Below are 24,768 nucleotides of genomic sequence, written 5' to 3'. Positions count from 1 at the left end.
TGGGATTGGGCCCCGCATCAGGCTTTCTGCTCAGCAGGGAGCCTTCTTCCTCCTCTCTCTCTCTGCCTGCCTCTCTGCCTACTTGTGATCTCTGTCGGTCAAATAAATAAATAAAATCTTTTTAAAAAATTTAAATATAAGTAACATACTGAAAGATACCTGTAAATGATATGTAGTATAAATAATACATACAAATGTATGCTAATTAGGCCATTGGAGACCTTTGTGAGGTCAGCTGTACTGGAGGGAAGCAAGGACATATGCTGGAATGCAAGAGTCTGAGTGAATTAAAGTAACTAGTTAGGCTTAGATAGCCACCAAACAGGGCCACCACCAATTCCTTCCCTCCCTATATGCACATGCCACTTTTCCCATTGAGAGGTGAGATCCATTGTTCCTCCTTTTGACTCTGGGATGACTTTGTGACTTGCTGTGACCCACAGAATGCAGTGAAAGGACCACAGTCCCATTTTGGGTATAGATTTCAAAACTATTTTTTCTTTTTATGAAAACACACCTATATTACGAATTAGAAGTCATTGCAAAGTCATGGCAGACTAAGAAGTTGTTAGGGCTAAATTATTCTCCAAAGTGAAAGATCTCCTTCAGTTACATTAAACATCCTACCCAAAATGTGATTTCAGCAATTCACCCTAATCCAGCCCATCCCCCACCCCACCTCAGGCTTTCTAAGGGTAATTTTGCAGTAATGATGGACAAACTACTAGTTCTCTCTCTAGGACAAGATAGGATAATTGAAGTCTTTCTGGTTGTCTGACTTTTTTCCATTCTATGGCTTCTAATGGATTTATACAACATTTACCATCTCCTAGTATCCATCAAAGCTGAATGATGACCTAAATTACAAGAGCTTAAATCAACGTTTAAACTGAAGGTGCCATTGTTTCTAAAGACTATTCTCTAAAGAAGAGTCAGTGCTGGCCATCCTAACAGTTTTGGCACTTGCTGTTTTTGATGCTCAGCTCTCATTGCTACGGGTTTCCCATCCTTTCCCTCACCAACCCCCCCCACCACAATGTTGCCCTATATAGTTATATATATATTTTTGAATATCGCCAACTCCCTAACGTTTCCTTTCCCTAACCACATTCAGTTTTCAAGTTTTATTATTACAATATAAAGTATGTGTAGTGGCCTTTCTTTTCTTTTTAAGCTTTTATTTATTTATTTTAGAGAGCATGAGAGTGTGAGTAAGCATGAGCAGCGGCAGGAGCAGGGGTGTGGGGGGAGAGGAGGAGAGAAGTCCCCAAGCATACTCTGTGCTGAGCATGGAGCCCGATGCAGGGCTCGATCTCACAACCCTGAGATCATGACCTGAAGCAAAACCGAGAGTTGGATGCTTAACTGACTGAACCACCCAGGCGCCACTCTGGCCTTTCTTTTAAAAAGGAGTTAAGGATAACCACATAATAGAAATTCAGTCTATAGTTCCAAAGCATCACAGGGTGGGGAAAAAAAGCATGGAACAGGGAAGATAAAGAAAACTTCAACAACAAGATGTGTAGAAACAGAATGCATTTATTATGATTTCAGATATATTTAAAGAGGTTATCTCACTAGTCAGATAAAGACATAAGTCTTTCTATATTGTATTTAAAAGGGCATACTTAAAAAGTGGTGTTAAGGGGCGCCTGGGTGGCTCAGTGGATTAAGCCTCTGCCTTCAGCTCAGGTCATGATCCCAGGGTCCTGGGATCGAGCCCCGCATCAGGCTCTCTGCTCAGCAGGGAGCCTGCTTCCCCCCACCTCTCTGCCTGCCTCTCTGCCTACTTATGATCTCTCTCTCTGTTAAATAAATAAGTAAATAAATAATCTTAATTTAAAAAAAAAAGTGATGCTAAAAGATTGAAAAGTATTCCAAGTAAATGCTACCTAAAAGCAATATCAAAATCAGACAAAAGAGACTTTAATGCCAAAAGTTTTATTAGCAAAAGAGTGTTGATAATTATAAATGGGCAATTCATAATTACAAATGGGACATGTAACAATCCTGATCCTGAATGCACCTAACTTCAAACTACATAACCCAGAACATTTGATTCTTTTTGATATATACTGAAAATTCAAAATAGATTATTTTGTTTGGATGGTGATTTCCATAGAAATACCCTATTATAATACAAAGATTTCCTCTCAAAAGGCTATACAAGTCCATTTACTTGATAATTCGATTTAACTTTTCTTTTATGTTTATCCAAGTCACAAATGCACATAAAGTACCAACTAGTACTGTAAGATTTGTTAATAAAAATTATTACCCTCTTTTAGCCAATTCTCTCAATATTTTACTTTCATGTTCTAAATAACATGCTTCCTTTTTGTTGACTTTTTTTTTTTTTTAGTTTAGTGAATTCCTACTTACTTCCTTTATGGAGAATGAGGATTTAGTTCTTTGATCTCACCATCAACATAAATATACTCTTCCAATATGTTTCTATCTTCCCTTTGGTTAATTCACTATTTGGTATTAGTATTACTGTGACTATGTATGATACTCAGAGATGAACCACCTAGTAAACTATGGTTACTTTTTTCTGTGCTACATAACTTTTCCCCCTAGAGTTAAATGTCTGGTTCTTTTTTTTATCCAGCTTCCTATGAACTCATCAATAATTCCACTCCACATCGAATCATCTCTCAAGATGTTCATTCACGCCTGATTTTCTACCAATTTCATCTTCTTGAAGCCACTTCCAGAGCTTCTGACCTGTACCCATCTGGACTGACACCCCTCTTGCCAGGACATAGCTGTCTTCTTGGGAAAACCCTTCCACTTTTCCCCACATTGGAGCTCCTGTTTCCTGTATCTTTTGCCTTCCTCTCTTTCATTCCTTCGTCCTTTTAATGGAACACGTCCTTTTGGAGATTCTTCAAGGTTATGTGGGAACTTTCAAGTCTTAAAAATCCATTCTAATTCCTATTTGTTTGCATATAACCTGTTTGGGCTTTTTTTGGTCCCCTCTGAAAGTTTGTAGAATCTTTTCTTTGGTCTGTAGTAAACTTTCATGATGACATGCTTTTGGACAAAACTATTTTTATCTATTGTGTTAGGTATTTGGCAGACCTTCCAATTGAGAATCTTGTGTCCTTCAATTCTGGGAAATTTTCGTGGCTTGTTTCATTGCTTTTGTCCACTCCAGACCTCCTACCATCCTGGTCTTGGACATGCTGGACTAGTCCCCTAAATTTCTAATCTTTTCTCTCCTGTCTTCCATCATTTTAACATTTTTCTCTACTTCCCAGGTATTTACCTTAAGTTTATATTCCAACCCTTCTATTAAGTTTACTATTTCTTCTACCATTTAAAAAAAGATTTTATTTATTTATTTGAGAGAGAGAGAGAGAGCATATGAGCATATGAGCAGGGGAGGGGGCAGAGGGAGAGGGAGAAGTAGACCTCCACTGAGCAGGGAGCCTGATGTGGGGCTTGATCCCAGGATTCCGGGATCTTGGCTCCAGCCAAAGGCAGATACTTAACCAACTGAGCTACCCAGGTGCCCCTCTTCTACCATGTTTTTGATTTTCAAGAGTTGTTACTCATTCTCCGAATATTCCTTGTTTCAGGAAGGTAATATCTTTTCTCTCTTGGAATATTAAATGATAGGATTTTGCTTGTTCTGTTTTCTTTCTTTTTCCCTGCATAGGCAATATTGTGTTTTGTTTTCTGTTTGTTCTCTATCTTTCATGTTAGAGGTTTTCCTCAGATGTCTGGTCATTCAAGAGATGCCTACTTATGTTTAATGTTCAGGGACTAAAAAGCTGTCCAGATGCTTTAGCAAATATGTGGGGCTTGTTGACCATGAACTTTAACATTAGGTGATCTGGCTGGGCTTTCTGTTGGGGAACCACTGATAGTCAGCATTATTTCCTCTTTCTTCCTGGGCTGATGAGATTTGCCAGAGACTTTCAGTCTTCCCCATTGGATAAATGTTTGGCTGCCAGCATCTTAGGAGCCATGTCAGAGAGGAAGGTTGGAAGTGGGGAGATAAGCTCACCATTAAATGTGCATATATTCATTGAATCCTCTTGGGTTTTTTTTTTTTTAAGATTTTATTTATTTATTTGACAGACAGAGACCACAAGTAGGCAGAGAGGCAGGCAGAGAAAGAGGGGGAAGTGGGTTCTCTGCTGAGCAGAGAGCCAGATGCAGGGCTCGATCCCAGGCCCCCTCGAGATCATGACCTGAGCTGAAGGCAGATGCCTTAAACCACTGAGCCACCCAGGCCCCCTAATCCCCTTGTTTTTGATAAAGCAGAAAGTATAGTTGAAGAATAAGGACTGGAGGGTCCTGGGTTTCTCCCGGGAGTTAATATCCTCACAGAATCTTGTAAAGACTTAGAGCAGGAATGAAGGGGGCAGGATGAAAATAGTAGGTATTAATGGAAAATATGTAGCACTTAGAGTCAAGTAACTCCGTGAAACCTTGTTACTTATCCCCATGTGCCAAATGTTCAGCAGCTAAGCATTTATTTCCTGTTGAAAATGGAAATGTTCTTCTCTTACAAAACTGAATAAATTGTCTGGAGGGCACCAGTCCACAACAACTGTAGCATTTATGGGTTCATGGTTTAATAGGCAGTTCCCCCTCCCCCCAACTCATTCTAAAACAAAGATTGACAGTTGACCAGCATTGACTATTTACACACAAATGCTGGTCAATTTTTCAGATGCCCTATTCTTAAATATGAAGGGACCATCAAAAGTCATCAGAGATTTGAGAAAAGTTTACAACCTGAAACAAACAGACATAAAAGTGGGCAATTATCTCAGAGGAAAGAAAAATAATTCAGGGAATAGAAGAGAACTTAAAAAAAAAAAATCTAGTTAGTGTTTAAGAACCAGAAACTTTCCACTACATTATTTCATAGCCATACCATAGGACAAAAATTGTTATGCTCGTCATGAAGATCAGGAAGTTGATGTTCAGAATGAGTATGCCTTGTATAAGCTTATGCTCCCAGCCAGTGACATGGCTGGGATTTGAGTCTTCATGGTCCGATTCCCTAGTGGTCTTTTAGTTAAACCACAGCTGCTTTGGTATTTATAAACTCCACACAGTGTATAGTTACACAGAACCATATGAAAACATGTTCCCAATACATGAGGCCACAAAATTCTTAGTTGGAAAGCATTCATCTTTATTTCTATCCCATGTATGCTATTCTTTTAGCCTACATATCTTTTCTTGGGAATTTAAAGTGATATTAACATTCGTAGGAGGAAGAATTTTATGGGCCCAGCACGCTTCCGCTGTAGGAGGAAGAATTTTAAATTGCATATTCTCATGGAACATATCACAGAACGAAGCACAGGGACAAAGGTATGACTAAGGCTAAATTTGGAACCTGAGATTCTAATGTAATTCTACCACTACATAGTAAATAAACTAAGAAGTGTCCCCCCAGATTCTGAATGTAGTCTTTAATTACATAACATTGGCTGAGGCAGGGGTACTGAATACCACATAACAGAAATTCAATAAATGTATATTGAACAAATAAATGAATGGATGAAAGTTTCAACTCTTTCTAAAAAAATTATTTAAAAGCAAGGATAAACTTGACAAAAGAAAATCACTACATTTTCACAATCCATATTATAGATCATGAATACTGAGAACTTCACATTGCATAAAGTAAATATACACTAAGTATGCTCAACAAAGTTTAGAACACTTTAATATGAGTTTAAACATAAGGGTACTAGGAAAGGCAATACTTTGATTTTGAGTGATTGTTTTTATACTCACTCAAGCTGGAAAATAACTTTGCAAAATAAAAAAAAAAAAGCAATGTGGGAAATATTCAAATAAGTTTTTACTTTCATAATATATACTATAATGTAAATATTGGGTCAAGTCCACAAGCAGTCCCTACCACGTCACTAAAAGAAAGTTGAAATAATCTGCTGCCCTATGTCAGGCTTTGGACAAAAACAGGTATTTTTACAAACAAGCTACTTACACAATAACAAAATAAAGTAGCAAATTCTAAACCTAGTGCTTTGATTTACTACCATAAAAGTGCCCTCTGTAGCCACAGTCAACATAGCATCAAGTGGCAAAAGGCAATACGCTATTGACCTTGGATGCTAACGCCGCCACATTTAATACTTGGTGTTCTAAGCACCGTATACAAATAAACTTGGCAGAGTTTTTTGCACTGTAGTATGTATATCTTTTTTTTAACTTCAAGTTTTTATAAATTGCAATTAGTTAGCATAGAGAGCAATATTTGTTTCAGGTAAGAATAAAGTGATTCATCACTTAGGTACAACAACCACTGCTCATCACAAGTGCCCTCCTTAACACCCACCACCCCTCTAGCCCATCCCTCACCCATCGGCCCCTCCCACAACCCTTAGATTGTTCTCTATGATTAAGAAACTTATGGTTTGCTTCCCTCTCTTTTTTTTTTCCCTTTTCCCTATGTTCATCTGTTTTGTTTCTTAAATTCCACATATGAGTGAAATCATATGGTATTTGTCTTTCTCTAACTACTTGATTTCATTTACCATTATACCCTCTAGGTACATTCACATGATTGCAAATGGCAAGATTTCATTCTTTTTGATGGCTGAGTAATATTCCTGTGTGTGTGTGTGTGTGTGTGTGTGTGTGTGTCTATGTGTGTGTACAGATTGGTTACTTTAAGGCCTTCACACTCACTGATATGGCCAGCAATTCCCCACCAAGTATCTCTTCCTGATTTTCCCCAACAGAGCCCATGAAAGACTCTATCGCCATTTTTATTTATTTTGTTATAATAAATAATATCTTCAGTCAGTTGCCCAATAACTGATATTTAAATTAGCCTCCCAAGTCTCAATGTCGGTGTATGTGTAACTCCTGTCAGGTACTGAGAAATATTAGGTGAGGCAACAGAGTGATTGAGGGATGTGTAATTTAAATAGGGTGGTCATGGGTGCCTGGGTGGTTAAGAGACTGCCTTCAACTCAGGTCATGATCCTGGAGACCTGGGATCGAGTTCCACATCGGGCTCCCAGCTCCATAGGGAGTCTGCTTCTCCCTCTGATTTTCTCCCTTCTCATGTTCTCTCTCTCCCTCTCTCAAATAAATAAATAAAATCTTTAGAAAAAAAATAATATAGGGTGGTCATAATGTTGTACTGGACCGTTATATAAAGGCAAATACTATGCCATCCAGGGGCTCCTCATTCCGAGAGAATCCTAGACCACGTCAGGGGAATCATATTCACAGAGGAGGGTCAAGTGGCAGGAAATCCCAGACAGTGATACTGTATCAGGTAACCGAGACATTACTTTACAAGGGTCATGCTGATGCCCAAAGGAAAATTCTTCATATTTTCAACATTTTTTTTTTTTTTTTTACTGAAAACCTACTCCATAGGAAACGGCATTCATTTCAACTTAAAAAAAAAACTTTCCCCTTTCCCTCCGTGACTCAGAACACTAACTAGTAATACTGTAAAGTAGGAAAACTACTTAAATCTCAGCTTCCCTGAAGAGTTTATATTTGGCATACTAGAGATATTTCCAACACCATTCCTTAAATTCCTCTAAAGACCTCTCCCACTTATAGCAGTATTTGCCCAAGACTTCAATAAGGCCTTTTTCTTCACAAGCTTCAATATTCAAAGTTACTTGGAAATTGCAATGGAAAAAAAAAATATGAAGCAAAAATAGTTCTTTTTTAAAAATCTCATTTATTCTCCTATTTCATCTCTAAAAAAATTAAGGATAATTAATTGAAATCCATCTTTAATTATCAAAACACTCTGAGATCATCTCATGTATTTTTTCTAAAAAAATTGAGAAATATGTCTCTTATTAATTCGTAATTACATTTAAGTCATTTCCTTGTACATTTAACAAGTGTGTCTCTTTAAAAAGATACAGGAACATAATGAGTTCCTTCTATGTGGCTGACACTCTTAGCTGCATCACAAAAAGTATGAAAGATTGAAGGTTTAATGCCCATTCTTTTATTCATTAGCTGTATGATATTGGGCATACTACTTAAATACTCTCAATCTTAATGTCAGCATCTTGACATTCAGTATTAATAATAGTTCCCCCACAGGGTTAATGTAGGGTTTAAATCAGCTAATGGTTGTTGTAGCAAAGGCTTAGGAACCATAGTTGGCACCTAGTGTTAGCTGCCTATAGCCAGTGCCAATAAAACAGAACTAAGAACCAGAACTGTTGCAGGAAAGAAAAACTGGCCAGAATTCCTGGCAAAGAGCTGAAGAATCAAATTAGTATTCTCTCAAGAATCTTCAGCCTTGGGCCTGCATTCATTTGCGGGGAAGGTCTGGAGAACTATCCGGGAGAAGCCTTGGGGCAGACTGGTCCTAACACAAAACCAAAGGTTATGGATGGGACCAGACTGGCCTCTGGAATGCAACATTTGACTCAAGTTGGCATGCAGAAGCAATGCAATAGGGTTTTCTTCAAAAATATGTAGTGCTATGTAAATTGTTATTACTACATACATACACACACAGATACCTAACACACACACAGATACCTGCCCTCGAGCAGAGATGGGTTTAAATGTTGCATGGCTGAGGAGAAGACAGAATAGATGAGTGGCTGAGTATATCACAGAAAGCAAGGAATGTGGTAATAAAACTAGATTAGAGAAGCCATAGAGATGATGGCTAAGAAGTCAGGCTCTAAAAGCAGAATGCTCAGTTTCAGTTTTTGTCTCTATCACTCACTCTTTAGCATAAACCTGGGCAAGTTGAAGAACTTTTATGTGCCTAAGTTTCCTCTTGGGTAAAAAAGAGTAATATTAGAACCTACCTCATAGGGTTGTTATAAGAATTAAAAAGTCAATATGGATAAAGCACCTTATATATTATATAAATATGTAATATATTTCTATACATACTATTTATAACATATAGCTAGATTTGTGTGTGTGTATGTGTGTGTGTGTGTGTATTAACTTTTTTATATCTATAAAACACTAACAATGTATATATAAAGAAGATTGCCCGGCACATAATAAGCATCAGTTTCCCAATCTGTAAAATGGGAAAAATAAAATGTCTTACTTCAGAGCTTATTATAAGAATTAAATAAATTATGTCTATAAAGTGCTTAGCACGTAATAAATCAACAAATATTTGGTATTTTTATTAGAACATGGGTGGGCACCAAAAATAATTTTAATCTAGGGAAAAATATTTCGTAATGGAACGTAACAGAAAATATCATGAAAAACATTATTCTCCTTTTAGTGTTGAATATATTTACTGGAAAACCATGAGTAACTTGGCATACTTGTCCACTTTCCACTGTATAAAACACATCTGAATAATTTCATCTCTTAGATCTGTCACAGGATCTAAGTCACAGATAAAAAAATACAGAAGATGAAGAAAACGAAGGAGGAGGAAAGAAACCACAACAACAATAGCAATTTCTTTTTAAAGATTTTATTTATTTTTCTGGAAGAGAGAGAGAGCGAGCATGCTCACACAAGCAGGGGAGCAGCAAGCAGAGGGAGAAGGAGAAGCAGGAGGGGCTCGATCCCAGGACCCCAGGATCATGACCTGAGCGAAAGGCAGATGCCTAATCAACTGAGCCACCCAGGTCCCCTACAACAGCAATTTTGAAATAATATGCCTCTCACCATTCATTCACCAGCAAAGAAAAAAAAAAACCAAAACCTAAAAACATAAACTAACAATCAAAAAGCTTTTTTTATAAATATACTTATAGAGAAAATTACACTTTTAAATTCTGAAAAATGGGCACTCATAAAGAATCTGTTGAAACATGCCTTCTGAAGAACAAATGTTGCCATAAAATTTAGAACTTAAAGGTCAATTCACTGAAACCCAAGTAAGCATAACTCCTGTTTAGTCCACAAAGAAACCCAGAAGTCAAGGGAACCAAGAAAATTTTAAGGAGGCTGTGGCCAACAGTGTGCTAACTGCTAAAAGGCTAAGGCAACACCTAGTAAGTGTCCATGAGGCGTAGCAGCACGCATATAATTGATGATCTTAATAAAATCATTGTATGGACTGGCTGGGATTGTGGAAAATACTAGATAAATCAGCACAATCTGGGAAATGATTTTCATAGAGACAGGAGCAAAAGACTAATTATGAGTCACTGAGTTAGAATAAGCTTCCTTAACTTAAGAGATATTCAAAGTGGGATTTTTTTTTCAGATTATAACTTTTTTTAAAAAAGATTTTATTTATTTTTTTGACCGACAGAGATCACAAGTAGGCAGAAAGGCAGGCAGAGAGAGAGGGGGAAGCAGGCTCCCTGCTGAGCAGAGAGCCCAATGCGGGGCTCGATCCCAGGACCCTGAGATCATGACCTAAGCCGAAGGCAGAGGCTTAACCCACTGAGCCACCCAGGTGCCCCCAGATTATAACTTTTATTCTAATAGTGATAAAAAGCCAATTGATATTGGGGATTTATTCCACAAAGTCTATTACTAGGTCATCCTTTGACCCAACGTGAATAGAATAATTTTAATCTTTCCACCTAAAAGACGTTAAAGCACAAAAATTTAAGATAATGTTTTCCTGGGTTTTAGTAGCATACTTTTGTGCTAACAGAGTCTCAGCTAGCAGGGTAGCTGGCTAACTCAGTCTGTGGAGCATGAGACTCTTGATCTTGGGGTTGTGAGTTTGAGTCCTATACTGGGTGTAGAGATTACTTAAAAATAAAATCTTTTAAAAAAAAGAGAGAGATTGTTAGCTATCAATTAATCAAAAGATTAACAATCACTTTTGAATATGTGATGTATGTACCAGTCTCCATCCCAAAGGATTATGCAAACAAGTGCTTGAGAAAGCACCTGTAAATTCTTCTGATCAGTTAGGAATTACAATTAATACCATTTATGTCTCCATCTAGACAGCACCTTCCAATGGAAATATAATGTGAGCCATCCTGTCAGAATGGCTAAAACCAAAATCATAAGAAACAAGTGTTGGCAAGGATGGGAAGAAGAAACCCTCATTCACTGTTGGTGGAAAGGCCAACTGGTGCAGCCACTGTGGAAAATAGTATGGAGGCTCCTCAAAGAATTAAAAATAGAACAAACCTATGATCCTGTAACTGCACTACTGGGGATTTACCCAAAGAATATGAGAACACCAATTGGAAGAGATACATGCATCCCTATGTTTACTGCAGCGTTATCGCCAAACTATGGAAGCAGAAGTATGGATAAAGATATGCAATGGAATATTATTCAATCACAAAAAAGAATGAAATCTTGCCATTTGCAACAACTTGGATGGGTCTAGAGAGAATAATGCTAAGTGAAATAAGTTAGAGAAAAACAAATACCATACGATCTCGCTCATATGTGGAATTTAAGAAACAAGACAAATGAACAAAGGGAAAAAAAAGAGACAAATGAAAAGCTGACTCTTAACTATAGAGAACAAGCAGATGGTTCCCAGAGGGGAGGTGGTTGGAGGATGGTGAAACAGGTGGAGGGGATTAGGAGTGCACTTGGCTTTGATGAGGACTGAGTAACATGTGGAACTGTTGGATCGCTATATTGTACACCTGAAACTAATATAGCACTGTATGTTAACTACCCTGAAATTAAAATGTAAAAAATAATTTAAAAATTTTTAAAAATAAATAAATAAATCTTTTAAAAAAGAAATACAACGTGAGTTACATATGTGATTTAAAATTTTCTAGTAACCATCTTTAAAAAGTAAAAAGAAATAGATATCATTAATCTTAGTATTTTTCTATTTAATCTAATATCCAAAATATTATTTCAGCATGTGATCAGTATGAAAATTATTGCTAAGATATTTTACATTCTTTTTTTCATGCCAAATCTTTGAAATTGAGGTGTATTTTACATTTGCAACACGTGTCAATTTGCACTAGCCTCGTTTCAAGGGCTCAATAGTCACTTGTGGCCAGTGGTTGCCATATTGGACAGTACAGGTCGAGAATCCAGGTTCCCTGAAAACAGGAATATGGGTTTTCTTGTTCACAGATGTAAGTATAGCATTAAGAAGAGTGTATGACTCAAAATAAGCCCTCAGTGAATATTTGTTGAATGAATGAACAAATGAATGAATTAATTAATCCATGAGTTTTACACATATATATGTGAAAAAATTCCTATGACATAGATGAAATTTTAATTACATGACTAGAACTATTAAGGGAAGCATATAATTATATTAAACTCAATTCTAGCCCAGATCATAGTTTAGTGACATAGAGTTAGTCAATACAAATTACTAAACAGATGCATACTTTCAAATACAGTATAAACATGTTTTACTATCAAAAGGGGAATATTCTTCTATAATCACTTTAAACATGATTTTCCTTAACATTTAGTAAATTAAAATGCTGTCACACACCTCTAATAAAATCAAATAAATTACAGCTTTTCTCTCTGGAATGAATGAACTCCCCATTCATCAAATACGCACAATTCTTACATATTCCACTAGTATCGGCAAATGCTTTTTGCTAATGTCCAACTCACTCTGAAACTGGCAAAAGGATATGTCAAAAATAACTTCAAAGTCCTGACAGAAAGTTAAATTACATTCTTTATTTTAAAAATGTTTACCCCCCCCCAAATACTGAGAGTATATAATGTAAATGAAATATGCCCCAAACAGCTGCTGTTGAACAACAAAGTTTGGAGAGAAAAGCTTACCTTCTCTGCTAAGAGCTCTCTTATCTTGCTTGCTTGAACTCTAAATTTCATGAGCTGAGACTCCAGAGCTACACATCGTTCTTTCCAATCTACTGGTCCTTCTGTCTCAGAAAGCTCTGCCATATTTATTCTAGAAAAGAAGGCATTCAAACAATGTAATACCCATTAGCATTCAGGATAATTCATTACATCATCCCATGTACACACTCTAGTTATCATCTAATGATATCCACATACAAATTTTATAAATTCTCAGATAAATTTCAGAACTGGCTGTATAGCTCATGGAAAAAAACTTAGTGGGAGACAGGAGGCCAGGGTTGGAGGCCCAATGTGTTTATTATTCAACTTTTCTATGTAATGTTATCCTTTCCATGTCTCAGTTTATCCAATCTTGAAAAAGCAGGACACTGATAATAACCAACCATCGTTCCCCCTGAGTATATTGGAGGAACAAATTAAATACTGCTATTTGTAACACTACTTTGGACAGAATAATAGCACCACCCAAACACATACTACTGGCATTATTTTAGCTCTGCCCAACAGATAAAACATTTTTTTAACCTTTCAGCTCATAATTTTTTAAACTTTCAGCTCATAATTTCACCACACTCCTAAATTTACAGGAATATCTCAATTTGATTCAGTTGGTAGCATGATAGAATAATCAAAGAAACTTCATTAATATCCCTACAATTATAAGTTAGATTTATATTACAATCATTACTTACCATCACCCTAAATTTACCTTGGTCCAAGCTCTCTTTCAAGCCAAAAATCCTTTGGCATATTTAACTGGGCAAAGTATTATGACCTTGGACATACTTGTATAGGTTTTTTTCCTGGCATAAGAAAAGATATAAATATAAAATTTGGAATCACCTACATTAAGTAAATCTGGAATCGGTGTTTTCCATGACATTAATGTTTGCTTTTGGAGGAGGTAAATTCCAGGGAAAAGCCCTGTGAGAGGGAAGCCAGGAGGCAGGGGAACTGGTTTTGAAACCATAAGGTGCAAAAACTTATAACTTCATTGTTTCTGGTTCTAAGACTCCTAAATGCTGTTTTAAATGTTAATGTTTCATCTGGCCATCAGAATAAATGGCTTGATGATATATTTCTGAATTGCCCTACCTTTGAACAAATAAAATTTGCATTAGGAGTGGATTTCCACAAGGAGCCAAGCCCTGGTCTTGGCATATACATGACAGCAAAACTCTGAGAACCTCAGGATAGATCTGCAGCTGAAGTGTACCATTATTTTGTTTTCCAAAAATATGTGTCCCTCACACATCAACCAAGTTGATTTTCTCAGTATTTAGTGTAATATAGCCCTTCTTAGACCTACACAAGTTTTTAAAAACTTGGTGTTGCTAAAAACCCACAAAATATGATTATTCTTAGTATAAATATTGTTTTGTGCTTAAACCAATTTTCACATTAATACTGACATTATCATTCAAAAATTTAGAAATAAGTAAAAGTAGAGTTGTTTTACAGAGGCTACAACTTTATTAAGACCACCAACCATATCAAAACCTCCATATGCTCCTAAATTCTAGCCACAATTTCAGGGAAACTTTTAAGTGTAAACTGGAAATCATTCTCTTTTCATTTCTTTGTTTTTATAGAAGGCTCACACCATTGTTTTCTGAGTTCCTTCTAAGGATATCAACCTTGCTAATGGCCTTTCTCATTCCCCACTTTAGCCTTTACTATCAGTGATGTAGGAATAGATAATGGACAAACTTTGTCAGCCACAAACTTTTTCTTCGTTTGTTTTCTCAGCTTTTGAGTGGACACAGAAAGAAAATATGGATGAAATATTATAGAATAAAAAGTTCTGAAAGAGATGTTAAGTATTGAATCATTTGTATTTTTGCACAGAAATGTACTGATACTGTTAAACAAGAGGAGTTTAATTCATGTTGGTGAATTTTTTTGCTCTATATTTAAAATAACTATATGTTCTACTGTAAAATCTCTACAGTTTAAAAAATAACATAAAGGCAGATATTTTTCAACAAATGAAAATCAATACAGTGAACCATATTAATAGAGTAGTAGGCAAAAACCACATAATCATTTCATTCAATGCAGAGAAAAACATTTGACAAAATTCAACATAAAATCATTCCATAAGTTCGTTATAGAAGGGAACTTCTTCAGCCTGATAAAAAGCACCTACAAAAAGCCCACAGCTATCATCATACTTAATGATAAATGACCGATCTGCCAAAGACCAGGAATAAGACAAGGATGTCTCCTTTTACCACTTCTAGCCAATGTCGTACTAGAAGTTCTAGCCAGGGCCAGAAAATTAAAAAAAAAAAATCCAGTTTGAAAACTAAATCTATCTCTGGGCCTCACACATACAAGATATTCAACTAAAAAAGAAGAAAGGAAAAAGGAAAAAGAAAACTAAATTATCTCTCTTTTCAGATGTCATCATCTCGTACATAGAAAATCCTAAGGAATTCACTAAAAAGCTATTAGAACTACTTGAGTTCAGCAAGGTTTCAGGAAGCCAGATCAAAATACAATCAGTTGGGGCACCTGGGTGGCTCAGTGGGTTGAGCCTATGCCTTCAGCTCAGGTCATGATCCCAGGGTCCTGGGATTGAGCCCCGCATCGGGCTCTCTGCTCAGCAGGGAGTCTCCTTCCTCCTCTCTCTCTGCCTGCCTCTCTGCCTACTTGTGATCTCTCTCTCTGTCAAATAAATAAATAAAATCTTTTAAAAAAATACAATCAATTGTATCAATTGTTTTTCTTTGCATTAGCAAGAAAAAAAAATCCAAAAATGAAATCAAGAATATATTCCACAAATAATAGCATCAAAAATAACAAAATACTTAGTTGATTTAGCAAAAGAAGTGTTAAAACTTGTGCTCTGAAAACTACAAAAGATCATTGAAAGAAACTAAAGAAGACTTAATTAAATGAAAGGCATCTATGTTCATGGATTGGAAGACTTTTTGCAGATGCCAATACTTGCAAATGGACACATACATTCAATTCAATCCCTCTCAAAATTCCAACTGCATATTTTTAGTAAAAATTGGCAAGTTGATCTGAAATTCAGATGAAAATTCAAGTCCAAAATAGTCAAAACAATCTTGAGACTCTTTATGTCCCAATTTCAAAAAATTGCTACAAAGCTGCAGTAGTCAAAACTGTATGGTATTGCCATAAAGACAGACATATGATCAATGGAATAAACTCAAGAGTCCAAAAATAAGACCTCACATTTATAGTTGATTGATTTTTTTTTTAAAGATTTTATTTATTTATTTGACAGAGAGAGATCACAAGTAGGCAGAGAGGCAGGCAGAGAGAGGAGGAAGCAGGCTTCCCGCTGAGCGGAGAGCCCGATGCGGGGCTCGATCCCAGGACCCTGAGATCATGACCTGAGCTGAAGGCAGAGGCTTTAACCCACTGAGCCACCCAGGCGCCCTAGTCGATTGATTTTTGACAAGAGTGCCAAAACCATTCAACTGGAAAAGAATAGTCTTTCAACAATGGTGCTAGAGAAGTGGATATCCACATGCAAAAGAATGAATTTGGACCCCCCTCCATCATAACATATGCAGAAACAAACTTAAAATGTATCAAAGATCTAATGTAAGAGCCAAAGCTCAAGAGCTCTTAGAACAAAAGGTAGGGGTAAATCTCTGTGACCATAAGTTAGGCAACACTTGCTTAGATTTGATATCCAAAGCATAAGTAATCAAAAAGAAAATAGATAAATTGGACTTAATCAAAATTTAAAACTTTTATTTCAAAGGACACCATCAAGAAAATGGAACAATAACCACAGAAGGGAGAAATATATTTGCAAATCATATATCTAAGAGACTTTTATCCAGAATATGTAAAGAACTCTTACAACTCAACAATAAAAAACAAAATAGTTAAAAAGTAGGCAAAGGATCTAAACAGACCTTTCTCTAAGGAAAATATACAAATGGCTAATAAGCACATGAAAAGATGCTCAACATCATTGGCATAACGGAAAAGGCAAATTAAAATCATGACAATTACTGCATAACAAATAGGATGGTTATGATAATAAAGACATATAATAACAAGTGTGGGTGAGGATGTGGAGAAATTGGAACCCTCATAATTTGCTATTGGGAATGTAAAAATGGTATAGGTGCTTTGGTAAATAGTTTAACAGTTCCTCAAAAGTTTTAACATAAAGTTACCATATGACACAGCAACACCAGTGCTAACTATATACCCAAGAGAACTGAATACATAAGTCTACACCAGAACTTGTATATAAATGTTCATAATAACATTTTACAAATAGCCAAAAAGTGGAAATAATCCAACTGTCCATCATCAGATGAAGGGATAAATAAAATGTGGTATATCCACACACTGGAATATTATTCAGCCACAAAAAAGAATAAAGTACTAAATAATAATAATAATAAAGTACTAATACATGCAATGACAATTACCCTAGATGCCAAGTAAAAGAAGCCTGACATAAAAGGCCATGTATAATATGATTCCATTTACATGAAATAGGTAAATCAAAGAGACAAAAAGTAAGTTAGTGGTTGCCAAAGGCTGTGAAGAAGCCAACGGTGATCAACAGTTAATGAATTTGGGGTTTCTTTTTGGAGTGATCAAAATTATTCCGGAATTAGATAGTGCTGATAGCTGTACAACCTCATGAATATACTAACAGCCACTGACCTGCGCACTGTTTTTTTTTTTTTTTTTAAGATTTTATTTATTTATTTGCCAGAGAGAGAGAAAGAGCACCGGCAGGCTGAGTGGCAGCAGAGGCAGAGGGAGAAGCAAGGACCCCGATGTGGGACTCGACCCCAGGATGCTGGGATCATGACCTGGGCCAAAGGCAGCTGTTTAACCAACTGAGCCACCCAGGCGTCCCAACCTGTGCACTTTTAAAAAGGTAAATTTTATGGCTCATGAATTATACCCCAATTTTAAAAAGAGCATTCATTTACAAATGAGTAAAGAAAAAGTAACAGTTGTATAGAACTGTTAAAACACTATGTTTTATACCTGAAACTAATGTAACATTATGTGTCAACTATAGTCAAATAAAAATAATTTTTTAAGAAAGTCATACAGATACAAATATTTTCATCACACATTTATTTACACAATTATTCCCCACACATCCATTGTCTTTTAAAACTTGTTTGTGATATACACAAAGAAAAAATTTATTTAAATATGTAGTAAAGTGTAACAATCATTTTCTTCATGAACTCTGGGCTTTGTTTTATACTGTAGAATATTCCACTCCAAAATTAAAAAACAAAAATAATTTTTAAAAAAAGTAACAGTTTACATGGATGTTTAGTAGGTCAACTTTTGCAAATTTAATCATCCATTGTTGGTAGTTATCCCTGCCAAGAATTCCACCATTAACTCAAATGATTTAGAGGAAATGTTTTAACCGCAAATACGGCAAGTTCATACATATATCTTACCAAGACGACTTTGCTATGAAAATGACACAATAAATAAACTCTAAGTAAAACATACCTATTCATATCTTTAGTTATGCTCATTATATATTTTACAATGAAGTAGAAAAACCTGAAGAATATTATTAAATTGGCATCTAATGTCTGCATTCCCTATTAATAGGGTCATAATTTTTAAAAATTCTAAACTACAGATTGGTTGGCTCATGGTCCCCCAGAGGTCTAGACACCTGATTTCCTCATTTCATTCTGCAATTTCGGTTAGTACAAAGTAACTGTTGTGTTAATACACCATCTTGAGTAAAGATTCTAACTTTGAACAACATCCGTTATCGTTTTCCATTACCACTGACTTTACAGAAAATAACTGTATGGCTTTTTACCATCTGCTAAATAAGTATCATTTCTAGATTTTGAATTTGAAAGTAATCTTCTTAACTGCGGTGGACAGGATAAGTCTTGGTTTTCCAAACACCCACCTCCCCGCCGCCCCATGACTTTGGGAAATATTTACTGACACAAAATAAACTGTTTACAATTACGGAGTGAATGCTCCTTTCTCCGAATCTCTGACTTCCTGTTTCTCTTCCAAATCCCAAAAGAGAAAGGAAAAGAAAAGAAAGAATTCCTCTATTTAGGCTTATCCTGATGAAACTCGGGGTTAGCCACTCCCATTCTTTAATTCTCTCCTCGTAAGGCACGGCTTCACTCGGCCAGGTAATTGTGTTATTTCTTTCCCAAAGCAGAAGGGGTCTCTTTCTCGACCATACAGACCACACCGAGGCATGTCTTGTTTGAGAAGCCTCGGGACCACCAACCAGCTCCACCTGGGCTAAGTCCGCCCTTCCGTGGCACTGCCCGAAGCAGCCCCGTGCTCCCCACTCCACAGCTCCTCAGGGACACACACCGCTGCGCGGTCGAGGCTGGGACTTGCGTTTTCACCAAGAAAACAGGGACCCTGCAGGTAGCACAGCATCAAAGCTTTTACGCGTGAAGCGTCCGACTTGCCCTTTCCACAGAGTTTCGCACATCAAAACCGATGGCTCAAACGTTCCGTCTTTTAAGAAGAGGTCTAATAACTGCCAGCGCAGTTTCACCGCAGGTCACCTAAGGGCACCCTGACATTCGGGCAACTCGAGGGGCAGAAAATGGTTCTTTCAAGTTTTGAGGAGTTTCAGCCCCGAGATCACAGTGCGGCTCCCAGGAAGCCGAGGCCGAGCCGCAGCATCCCTAGCCGCGCGGGCCACAGGGCGCAGGGACACCGGACGGCCGTCTGCGCGCCCCCACACCCCCCACTCCAAGGACAGCCCGCGCCGCGCCACACACCCGGGGCCCGCATTTTCAAACAAAACGTCACCGGAGAACAGGGGGCGAGGAGCCCCCGGCCACCGCCTCCGGCCGAGACCCCAGTCCTGGGGGCAGCGAGTGGGGCGACACCGAGTACCGAGGCGCGGAGGCCAGTCCCGCTCCATCCAGCGCCAACGCGCTCCACTGTCCCGGTTCCCGCCCGCCGGTTCTGCCCGCCGCTCCGAGCCTCCGCGCGGCGAGCCCCCCGGGACTGCACACTCTCGAGGGGGCGGGGATCCCGGCATCTGAGCCTCTGGGATCGCCCCTCAGCTCGGGGCCCTCTCCATTTGCCTACCTCTGCTGCGGGCCCCCTGCTGCAGTGCCGGAGGTCCTGGCCGCGCCTGGCGCAGGGTTTTCGGGGTTCTCCGTGGGCGCCAGCCCAGCTCGGAGCCGGAGCGGGCGGTGGGCGGGGGGGGGCAGGCACCGCCTTCTCCTAGGACTGGCGGTCGCAATAGCCAATCGGAAGCGCAGGCGGCCCTCTGGCGTCACCTGAGGGTGTGGCTATAATTTGGACCCTCCCAGGCCCTGCCTCAGGAGGGAGTTCTGTCCTGGACTGTCTGCCCCCAGTCTTCGCCACACGTTCAGCTCAGAGGGTGTCGTCGCGGTCATCTCCTTCTCTCTGCCTTGGCTCAGCACCTACCTGTTTGGTCTCCCAGCCTGAAGTCTCTCTTCTTGTCAATCCATCCTTTACCCTCTTGCCGGGTTAACTGTCCTGAAATGCACTTTTGATGTGCGCCCTGCCAAAGATTTCTTTGGCTTTCTTTTGCTTAAATTATCAAGAATCGACAACCTGGGCTAGTATTCGAGGCCTCCGTCCTACTTTTGCAGGTTTATTTTTTTACAGCTGCCCTTCACACACCTCAGGGAAGTCCATTTGGAACGTTTACCTGCTATTTCCTACGTCCCCTTTAAAAATTCTAACTGTCCTCTAAGACATAGCTCAAATAATCTCCTTGTAACCATTCCTGTCAGCCCCCCTAGCAATAATCTCTTCTCTTGTTTCTACTCCTCTTGGCACTTAGCTCATTCGGCCTGGCGTACTGCTTCTAATCTCTCCGTTAGATTGTGAGCTCTTGGAAACCAGGGATTCATTTTCTTTCTTTTTTCAACCTCCTCGGCACCCGACGCAGAGCCCTGAATAAGTAGATGAGTGAGAATTTTAATCTAACTGGATTTTACATCCCAAGATGGGGTCTGGCAAGGACAGTCTCAAGGGGGAAAATCAGAATCCTGAATATCATGGGTAATCCTTCTGCAGGTCGTAAAGCCAGGTTAGACAAATCACTCTCTTTGGTTCACAGTTGGCCAGTAAAGGATGTCAGAAGGCTTCTTCCATTACCATCTTTTTTTTTTTTAAAGCTTATCTCACCTTATATAGAAAACACATAAAAGAGATAAAGATTTACAAAGTTCCTTAGAGGCAAGGCAATACGTGAGTACGACTAAAAGGCCAGTGAGCAAGTATCAGGCTTCCATATTTCTTCCAGATGAGCACTAATTTTGGACTGGATCCCAGACTACCCCCACACATCAAATTCCTTTTGCCTTCTGTGGGAGCTGATGATGCATATCATATGAAAAATTGTCTCCAAACAGCTTTGGCAAACAAGCAGGCTGGACCGGGCCTATTTTTTCAGAGCACGCAGGAGTTAAATAAACAGAGTTTAAGTAACTTGCATAATTTAAGGCAGCAAGTCAGTAGAGACCAAAGAACTAAGTGCAGGAGAAAGAGAAAAAGAACGCCAAAATAGAATCACTTCCGTTTGTGAGCCAGAATACTAAACAGAATGAGAGAGCTGAGTGAATAAAGTCACTCATGAAAAGAAGTTTTCTAAACAGGGCTGCCGCCCTTGCGAATCTCAGCCAACATTTACTTACTGTCACCTTTTTCTAGAAACATGACAAACTGAATTTGTTTGGCTATGGCAAATACAGTAGAATGGCATCCTGTTTCTGGCTGTGCTAAAAAAAACACATGGAACAATGGAATATTATTTAGCAATAAAAAGAAATGAGGTATTTATAAATGCTACAGCATAGATAAATTTTGAAAGTTCTATACTAAGTAAAAGAAGCAAGTCACAACAGATCACATTTTATATGATCTCATTTACATGAAATGTCCAGAATTGGTAAATTCATAGAGCCAGGAAATAGAATAGTAGTGGTGAAGGGCAGGGGAGGATGGGAAGGATGGCTTAGGGGAGAGGGGTTTCTTTGGGGGAAATGAATACATTCTAAATTTGTGGTGATGATTATACAACTCCATGAATATGCTAGACACCATTGACAGGTATAGTTTAAATGAGTGAATCATATATGAATTAAGCCTCAATAAAGCTGTTCTAAAAAGGAAAAGACATGTTGAATTTTATGTTTTTTATATTGAGTAGCAGCAGTTGGGAAATATCTCTGACCAGCCTTCATGAACGTTCATGGCATTCTGTATCTTTGCTTCACAGTATTTATCTCAGTTGTAAAATTATATTTATTTGTGATTATTTGATTGCCTGTTTCCCCCAACTAGACTGTGATGAGAACAGAAACTATGTGGTTTTCCTTTCTAATATACACCCAGCATCTAGTGGATGGTATATAGTAGGTATACAAAAAATATCTCATGTGAATGAACAAAGGCAGCAATAGATATGTTTTATTAAGCACTTAAAATATTCCAGGCACTGTACTAGATTCTGAGGAATACAAAGATGAGCAAAACAAACATGGGTTTCTATCTTCATAGAGTTGGGGTCTAGGGGGAGAGATAAGCATTCATGAAATATTCACGCAAATAAATGTATGATTACAAATTGCATTAGGTGTTCTAAGGAAAAGCACAAGATGCTACAACTGAATAATAAGGAGATCTGGCCTGGTTTTAGGAGTCAGAAAGGCCTTCTTCGAGAAAATGACAGTTGAGCTGAGACCTGAAGGAAGTAGCCAGGCAAAAGCAAAAGGATGATGGGAAGAGCATCCCAGGTTGTGGGAAGCATAGGTACCAGGTCCTGTGGTAAGGAGAATTCTGGGATACTGGAAGGACCTAAAGGAGGTCAGAGAGGCAGGAACACAGTTAGGCTCAGTGAGCAAGGGGAGAAGTAGAGTAGGAACAGGCTGTTGACGAAAGAAGACCAGGCCATCTGAGGCCTCGAAGAGCAGGGCTTCTCAAACTTTAATGGAAGAGATCTTGTCAAAATGTGAATTCAGATGTACTAGGTCTGGATGGGAACCAAGATTCTGCATTTCTAACAAGCTCCAGGGTCATACTTTGAGTAGCAAGGCTGTGGGCTACAATTATTCCAGGAGTGCTGGGAATCCAACGCAGTGTTTTGAACAGGGATGTGAGGAGATCAGATGGGACAAGAGTATGGAGGTGGTTAGAAAAGACACAAGGAGATTCAATGCAACCAGATGGGGAACTATTTCCGTCAACCCGGTGAGAGCCGGGGGTGATGGAGAAAAACTGTGGTGACCGAAGCCGTGCTTCAGAAAGCTCTATCCAGCATGCAGCAAGAACAGGTGAGAGGAAGGAAGAGGAACTAAGGAACAAGTTCTGTGAAGAGATGAACTAGGGGGCTCAGGGTGAGAATGAAATGAAGGCCATGGTGGAATCGAAGGTTCTGGGGCGGGGGGATAGATAAAAATGGTAGGAGGGTGACACAATGCGACCAGCATTCTTCCAAGTACTTTAGCATATATGAACTCATGGCAGTTTTATGGTACAGGGACAGTTGTTTTTCCCATCTGACAGATGGGACAACTGAGGCACAGAGAAGTTCCATCACTGTCCTCGGGTTACCCAGATATTATGTCATGGAGCTGGGAATTCTGGTGTCACAGTAACCACTACTCTATGTGGCATCTCAACTTCTTTTGAAAAACTGATTCTACAAATTCTAACAACTAATTTGAAGGTTGGGAGGCTTTGTGTCACTGGGAAATGATTAACCAAAGTAGAGGAACAAGGAGAAGAGGAATTCGTTAACTGGAAAAAGAATGAGCTTTGGCTTAGATGTGTCAAGCACAACCAGAGAGGAGAGACAGCAGAAAATGAGTCAGGCTGGGTTGGGGAGAAAGGTCTGAGTGTGGGTATACATTTCAAGGTAATCTGCATGGAGGGGGGACTCTTGTGAATTCCAGAATGATTGCTGACCACACAGCCACTTGGTGTACTGGGAACAAGGACAGAGAGACTGGAGGGAGCAGGGATAAGGCAGCTGGGTAAATACTTGGGAAGACAGGTCTGGCTCTTTAATCTGATGACATGTAACATCCAACAGAGGGAGGAGACACTAACCCCCACCTTGAAGGAGCATGTGGCTGGAGTAGAGTGGAAACTCCAGTTCTGACACTAGAATTCCCAGCACCTGGGGAAATATATCAAAGACAAGGGGAAGGAGATTGGGAAAAAGAAATACGGCTGGCAGGATTAAGCTCTCCTCAGCTGACTGGGATACAAGTCTGGGGTATAGGCTGGGATACCCTAAGATGTCCAGACTCTGGTCACCAAGGGAGCTGGCTGCAAGCTTCCTATTGGAGGTGGACCACGGAGATTCCTGGCCTGCTGGTGTGTCGCCAGTACCCAGGTTGTAATGGCCTGCTCAATCTTTTGGGTCTGCAATGAAAGCAGAGCCCTATTCAACCTCACCTCACCCCATCAGGTGAACTGGGCCCCCACTATCACAGCCTGGTTTGGGGAGCAGCTCACAAGTGGGGCCCTGTCAAGGCCGGGACTTGTGGAGGTGAGTTTAGTGGGCATAGGTAAGACCACAGAGAAAGAACAGATGTGTACAAAGGAGAAAGAAAAATGCTGGGGCAGAGCTTTCCAGATCACTTATTTTAGGGCAAATGAAAGGAAGAGAACCACTGAGGCAGACTGAGGGGTAGTCAGCCATGACTTGGTCAGGACCCATTAAGTTAAAAACAAAAACAAAAACACCACACATGAGAGTCACACAGGAAGACAGTGACCCAGACAGTATAAAAAAGCATTAAATATGGACTAATGATTTATTCTGTTTGGCGTCAGTACTTACCAGCCAGAGCCAGCCATTCTGGTACAGATCTGTATCATAGCTCCTAACTAAAAATCTCCCCTCCCAGGTGCCTGGGTGGCTCAGTTGGTTGGGCGACTGCCTTTGGCTCAGGTCATGATCCTGGAATCCTGGGATTGAATCCCACATCGGGCTACCAGCTCTGTGGGGAGTCTACTTCTCCCTCTGACCTCTCTTTCTCATGCTCTCTCTCTCAAATAAATAAATAAATT

At 39.0% G+C, this 24,768-nt stretch overlaps 1 protein-coding gene across 1 annotated transcript in view; it reads right to left on the bottom strand.

Moving 5' to 3' along the window:
- Positions 1–19,896, bottom strand: part of PLEKHH2 (pleckstrin homology, MyTH4 and FERM domain containing H2) — a 112,812-nt gene extending 92,916 nt beyond the window's left edge. Inside the window, 2 exon segments of the mRNA XM_047745630.1 lie at positions 12,682–12,811; positions 19,801–19,896. Of these exon segments, the coding sequence (XP_047601586.1) occupies positions 12,682–12,804 (123 nt within the window). The 5' untranslated portion in view covers positions 12,805–12,811; positions 19,801–19,896.
- Positions 19,897–24,768: the final 4,872 nt, after the last annotated feature.

This window comes from Lutra lutra, chromosome 9 (assembly GCF_902655055.1).
Source record: "Lutra lutra chromosome 9, mLutLut1.2, whole genome shotgun sequence".
Taxonomy (NCBI): domain Eukaryota; kingdom Metazoa; phylum Chordata; class Mammalia; order Carnivora; family Mustelidae; genus Lutra; species Lutra lutra.
Note: the sequence above shows the minus strand (reverse complement) of the source record. Positions and strands in the feature narration are given on the sequence as shown.